At 40.4% G+C, this 6,911-nt stretch overlaps 2 protein-coding genes across 2 annotated transcripts in view; both read left to right on the top strand.

Annotated features, from left to right (window-relative positions):
- The window catches only part of LOC119408340 (leucine-rich repeat and immunoglobulin-like domain-containing nogo receptor-interacting protein 2), a 362,179-nt gene extending 357,714 nt beyond the window's left edge, over window positions 1-4,465 (top strand). The window contains exon 2 of the mRNA XM_037675136.1: window positions 2,232-4,465. Within this exon, the coding sequence (XP_037531064.1) occupies window positions 2,244-4,085 (1,842 nt within the window). The 5' untranslated portion in view covers window positions 2,232-2,243 and the 3' untranslated portion in view covers window positions 4,086-4,465. The remainder of the gene's footprint in view (window positions 1-2,231) is intronic.
- Window positions 1-6,911, top strand: part of fam13b (family with sequence similarity 13 member B) — a 236,746-nt gene that overhangs the window by 3,526 nt on the left and 226,309 nt on the right. The window lies entirely within an intron of this gene.

Genomic DNA, 6,911 nt, shown 5'->3' with positions numbered 1-6,911 from the left:
AAAAACATGCATGTTAGGCTGATTGGTAACTCTAAATTGTCCCTAGGTGTGAGTGAGAGAGAGAATGGTTGTTTGTCTCGTTTGTCTCTTTGTGTCCCTGTGATGCACTGGAGACCCGTCCAGGGTGTACCCCGCCCCTCGCACAGTGATTGATGGACATGGGCACCGGCGACCCCCGTGACCCAAAATGGAATAAGCGGGTAAAGATAATGGATGGATGGATGTTGTCTGTGTCAAAGTAAATGCATATTTTTCTCTTCTCTTATTTGATTAGAGGAAAATGATCAGTCTAGATATTTTTCCCTTTATTTTATATTTTTGTTTTGTCTCATAGTTTCCTGATCATAACTAATTATATTATTTTAAATCAGACGCTGCTGCGCTGAGGACAGCCATGTTTGATGCTTTATTAGTTAAAACGCACCCTCCGTGTTCAACATGTAGAATATTCACTGCATGAGGACACCAAATGATAATTTAATCATTAATTCTCACTCATTCCATTCTTCTGCAGATTTTGCATCATTTCTCAGAATTATTTTTCTCCTTTCCCTCAGGTTCACTGCGTCTCGCTGTGCGGTCAAAGTGAACTGATGGACATGTGAAGCTTCAGTTTTGAAGATGTTTGTGTTGTTGCTGGGTAGAGACGGCCTCTCTCTTCCCACCAACAGCAGAAGCTCTTCTCAGTGAAGGAATCCCATTATGTGGATGATCAGAGCCTGGGGGCCACATCAAACAGAAAGAAAACCTTTCCAGAGGAGATCGAGTCGGGCCAGCTTCACAAGTGTTTTTTTATTGGTTGATTGCACTAAGACCGGGCTTTTATCTATATCTGCCAACTACTTGGCTGAAATCAGTGTCTTGTAAGCTTTCAGGGTGTGCAAACCCAGACAAATGTCATCACAAAATATTTACAGCCAACATTTTGTTAGGATTATCAGTGAAGACATCGAGGACGAACAGAATGCATTTTCCACCGTCATACATGAACACATGATGAAAAAACATGTGAGGCCAATGTTTTATACATGTTTGATGAATGAAAAGGTAGTAACTGTTGTGCCCCCTAATACGTACAAGCACACTCATCTCAGGACTTTAAAGCAGCGTAGCGACCGGAGGCAGGTTCATTCAAATGATGATTTTCATGTGTGTTTACGCCACATTTGGAGTGGTGGAGATAATTAGTCGGTAAATGATTTGAAATCAAACAGGAGCAGTGGGTGCCGCTTGGCATGACAGGCAGAGACGCTGATGAAGAGTCCGGCCCGTCACTGATTGACTCGGTCGGCTCCAATTAAAACTAAATCAGCTGCAGTATTTCTGATGGGCTTTTGTCTGCTGGACCCAGAAGGTTCTGGGCAGAGCTGGACCGACAGTCCATTCACGCTGGGTTCAGTATTGTTTTGTTGCTGTTCCATTATTTGTTGTAATGGATACAAAAGGCGTGACACATTTAACGACTGAACCTGCAGGTTTTACTTCCCTCATCAAAAAACAAATACATAAATACATAAATAAAAATCAACGATTGAGTAAATTTAAATGTCAGGCCTCAGTTTGAAACAGCATCGAGCCGACAGTAATTGAAATAATGAACACTTGCATTTTAAAATGAATTAATTATAGTTTTCTGTGTGTTTGTAAAGCTGGTGTTTATCGCCTTAAATGTTATCAAGATACATGTCAAAGTAGTTTTATAAATACTTATATATATTCAATTCAACCTGTATTTAGACAGATAAATCACAGTGAGACTCGTTTACAAGTGAGATCTGTTTAGACGGACAAAACGTAGTGAAACTGGACATGTGGGAATTGGAGGCAAAAATGTATTCATATCAAACTCTTTCTTCTTGGCTGAGAAGAACAACCTAGATATTGAAAAAACACCTCGCACATGGTGACGTAGACATTCTGCGGGGGGGACAAGGGTGGTGAGGATGTCCAAGGATGCCCTCGGGGGCACTGTACATAAGCCATGTGTTCTTATTGTAAGAGATGGACACCAATAATTTCAAATGAAGAGTAACCTGTTCTGTTAGAAATTATGTGTAGCAACTGCCCCAATTAATTAAAAACAGCTGGGACAAGTATTTCATGTTTGCTATAATTTATCGTTATCTGAACTAACAATGAGCGGTAACAGGTGGTGACCCCAGATGTAAGAACATGTTTGCAGTGATTCACACGGTCACTAAGCTCTGTTTGTCTTCTGTCTGTCTCTGCAGAACCGTGACAGAATGGTGGACTGTATGAGCAAAGTCATGCCGCACACAGTCGTCTCCTGCTGGCAGCCGTTCCTGGGACTGGCTCTTGTGGCTGTCTTTGTGGGTTCGAGCTTCGGATGTCCTTCCCGCTGTGAGTGTTCAGCGCAGACCAAGGCAGTTGTCTGTCACCGGAAGCGCATGCTCTCCATCCCAGATGGCATTCCAACAGAGACCAGAATTCTGGACTTGAGTAAAAACAAGATGACCATGATCAACCCTGATGACTTTATTGCCTTTCCTGGGCTTGAAGAACTTGATCTGAGTGGAAATCTTATCAGCTACGTTGAGCCTGGAGCGTTTCATGCCTTGTTTAGCATGCACTCACTCAGTCTTAAGAGTAATCGTATAAAGCTCATTCCTCTGGGGGTCTTCACAGCCCTAACAAATCTTACCCAACTAGATATAAGTGACAATAAGATTGTCATCCTTCTGGATTATATGTTCCAAGACTTGCATAATCTGAGGTCTTTGGAAGTCGGTGACAATGATCTGGTTTATATTTCTCACCGTGCATTTAGTGGACTTTTAAGCTTGGAGACACTAACTTTGGAAAGATGCAACCTTACAGTTGTACCCACCGAGGCTTTATCCCACTTGCACAACCTGGCCAGCCTCCATCTGCGTTACCTCAGCATTAGCACTTTGCATCCATACTCGTTCAAAAAGCTTTTCCGTCTGCGGCATTTAGAAATTGATTACTGGCCTTCACTGGACCATGTGCCAGCTAATACCCTTCATGGACTAAACCTTACAACACTGTTTATAACCAACACCAACCTGTCCACTTTCCCCTACCAAGCCCTTAAACATCTGCCCTACCTGACTCGTCTCAACCTGTCCTACAACCGCATCAGGCACATTGAAGGGGGCATGCTCACTGAGCTTGTTCGGCTGAGAGAGTTGCATCTAGTTGGAGCTCAACTAACGTCTATAGAACCATTTGCATTTCAAGGCCTGCGGGGTCTCAAAGTCCTCAACGTCTCTTACAATCGACTGGATACGTTGGAAAAGGGTGTGTTCCAATCTACTGAAGCGCTGGAGGTCCTTCTGATTGACAACAACCCTTTAGTATGTGACTGCCGCCTCATGTGGATTCTACAGAAAAAGCATTCCATCTTTTTCGGAGACTCCCAACCAGAATGCAGCACACCTGATGGAATACGTGGACAACCATTTAAGGAATTTAAGGAAACTCTACTGTCTTATTATGTGACTTGCACCAAGCCAAAAATTCGTGAGAATAAGACACACACCTACACTGTGGATGAAGGCCAGCCGGCAATGTTACGCTGCAGTGCTGAAGGGACTCCAAGGCCAAGTGTGTCATGGCTGTCTCCCCGCCGACGAGTTCTGACAAGTAGGAGCCATGGAAGACTGATGGTGCACAACAATGGCACACTAGAGATTAAGTCAGCGGAGATGCAAGACAGTGGAGTGTACCTTTGCCTTGCTTCTAACACAGCTGGAAATGACACCCAGATGGCTTCATTGGCAGTGAAAAGTCTTGGATCGCTGTATGCTAACAGGACCCAGCAATACACAGATCCCAGCAATACCACTGTCAATGGAACAGCCGGCGTGAGCCTAGGTTTGGATCTTAAGACTATTTTGGTGTCAACAGCTATGGGTTGTTTCACATTCTTGGGAGTGGTCTTGTTTTGCTTCTTGCTCCTTTTTGTTTGGAGCAGAGGGAAAGGAAAACATAAAAACAACATTGACGTGGAGTATGTACCTCGGTCAAAGTCCAATGGCACCAATGTTGATTCAGCAGAGGGACAAGTCGGTCCTCGTCGTTTTAACATGAAGATGATGTGAGTTTATATGAATATATGCACAGAGTGAAAAAGAGACACATGCAAAGAGAACGTGAACAAGACGGGGTTCATGAAAATGCACAAAGTAAAAGTATTTTTTAAAAAGAAGATGAAAGGATTGGTTCTGAACATCTTTCAGGTATCCTAACTAAATGGGAAGTATCCTGTTACTGGGTTTTGACATAATTGTTGGATAAAGTATTTTAAACACGACAGAGTACAGCAGTTAGATAAATGTGCACAACTGCTTGGACAAGGAATGGAAATATTTGTCATCATGGAGACCTGAAGAAAAAACAGTCGTGTATATCTCTCTGAAATTTGTATGCCCAGATGAAGCCCTTGGTTTGGGGCTGACTACAGACTCTGATAAACAATGTACATTACAGATTTGTATCTAAACTATTAACCTACTTTGTTTAGTTCTGCGCCATTCACTGAACAATTCAATGGGACAGACTGTGGTTTCTTTATTTCTGAACTCTGTTTACCTAATGCTCCATTATGTACATGTACGTGCATATTCATTGTAGACAACTATTCATAGCAATATTCATGGGATGCATTAGCCAAAATTGTAACCCCACATGTTCTGCAAGAACATTTTTCAGACTTGAAGTTTCCATTGATTAGGAAGGGCTTTTATAGTTGATTTTCTGTCCCTGTTCCTAATTGTCGACTGATATTATCAATCATATATTGTTTACTAATACAGATATAGGAAAATATGTATAAAAATGCTATTGATTTTTCAAACATCAATCCTTCAACACTGTTCAGGATTTAACATTGCACTTGAATCATCACGACAACGGCCCATTATTGGTTGAAGTTTCCACACAAACCACCTTTTTGTCCAATTTTTGTCTTTTTATTACTTTAACTGTAGCTTTGCAGGTTGGCAAACTACATGTCAAGTTTACAAAGTAACATTTGCAACATTTTTCCTGTAGGAACTCTGGACTTTGTTGTGGTAGTTCTTCATTTTGTTGTTGAATCATTTAGATTGTGGAACCTACAAAAGTAAAAGTTTAAAAAAATGTACGTGAAATAAATGAAGATGTATTTGTATCACTGAGTCTGACTAAATGGTTAAAACAGATTTTTCTTTTCTTCACATTCTTGTTTCACGTGGATTTATTTTAACACACAAAGTGCTCATCGTTCTTTCATAAGGACATTTGCAATGATGTGTACATTTAAATGCTTTAAAAAATTTAATACATTTTCACACATTTCTATAGATCCAATTACCAAGAGGTGAGGTTTTAAATAGAACAACACTATTTTCATTTTTATCACATTCTTATAACATTTCCACGTCCACAATCATTTTTGTTTAAGACTGCTGGTTCGGGGACACACGGGGTTTTTATAAAAAAACACAGATACAAAAACAGAGCTTGGACTTTTAGAAGTGAGGTTATGTGGAATGATTTCAGTAGTCAGTCTCTTACCTGCAGGAAGTAATTCTCTGAACGATTACCGTTTGGAACATGAGGGAGACATTTTCTTGGAGTTGACATGTGTTTACACTGGAGCTTTTTCCTTCAGCCTTTGGAAACAATGTCAGCATTTTTTAGACCAGTACAAGAAAAAGACATCATGGATTTTACCCATATGAATGAATATTTGGGCATGTTTAACAGTTTTAGCGCTTGTTTTACATGTCATGTCCAAAGGACAATGTGTCGTCAGCATATATAGTGATTTATATAGTGATAAATTTCTATGTAAACATAGATTTGGTGTAAAAGTCTTTAGTGTTAACTTTTTGAACATGCTCTGTGTGGAAATTTGATCTTGTTTTTATTTTGTTCCCCTGCTAAAAATTGACTTCAGTTACTTCCTTTCTGTTCACATCTCTACAAAATAAAAACCTTAAATGCTGAGCAAAGTTGCCTTCAGAAAAAATAAATGTAACTGGAGACCAGGCCAAAAATGTGCTTGATGTGAAACCAGTGCACGCCTGAAATAATCCACTCCAAAGCAATTATCAAGCGTATTATTGCCAAGTTGTTGCTTTCAGTCACACGTCCATTAAGTTCATGCCAAAGGGACCGTACTGAAGACAAACAGCTCAGCGCTCAGGAACCTGTAGTTCATGTCTCGCCGCCTGAAGCTTCACCATTTCTATCCTCTTTCAAAGACAGAAGGACAAATGTTGGAGTTTCTGCACAAGTTTCAGTAGAATTATTATACAAGCACCTTGTCATCAAACGGTAGCAGGTAGCAGCCAGAGACTGCGCTTTTGGTTTTTCTCTGGTTTGTCTGGTCTCAGAGCCAAAGATGAACTTCACACTGAGCTCTGTGTTACAGAAAACAAGCAGCAAACATCTTATTCAATGATTCAAGGCTCTTTATTGTCATTCTCACCACGTGTTGGACATGAGGTGGAACGAAACAGTGAACTCACGGTCCCAGTTATACCCACAAAACAGTGTGTATGAAGTATAAATAAAAATAAACAGTGTATAATGATCTAAGATATAACTAACAATAATGATATAAGAAATGTGTGGTAAATAAAACTGAACAAGATTCAGTACAAGAGAAAGAACAGTCCTTTGTGTGTTAGCAGTCCACAGAGCTTCTTTGATCAAATTACAATCATTTTATCTTCATTCCCAAAACAAGGGGACTGAGTTTTTCCTGTCCATAAACTATGGAAGTTATTAAAAATAGAGCCCCCTTTTTATTGTTTACTTGGAAAGTTGTTGGCCTGCTGTGAGAAACGTGCTGTCTGTCAGTCGAAATGACACTCAAGGGTTTCTCACCGTGTGCTCCTTCTACTGAAGACATTTAACCACGTGTTCAATTCAGACCG

This window comes from Nematolebias whitei, chromosome 4 (genome assembly GCF_014905685.2).
Source record: "Nematolebias whitei isolate Nwh7 chromosome 4, NemWhi1, whole genome shotgun sequence".
Classification (NCBI taxonomy): Eukaryota; Metazoa; Chordata; class Actinopteri; order Cyprinodontiformes; family Rivulidae; genus Nematolebias; species Nematolebias whitei.
The sequence above is the reverse complement of the archived record's forward strand: the minus strand, read 5'-3'. Positions and strand labels throughout refer to the sequence as shown.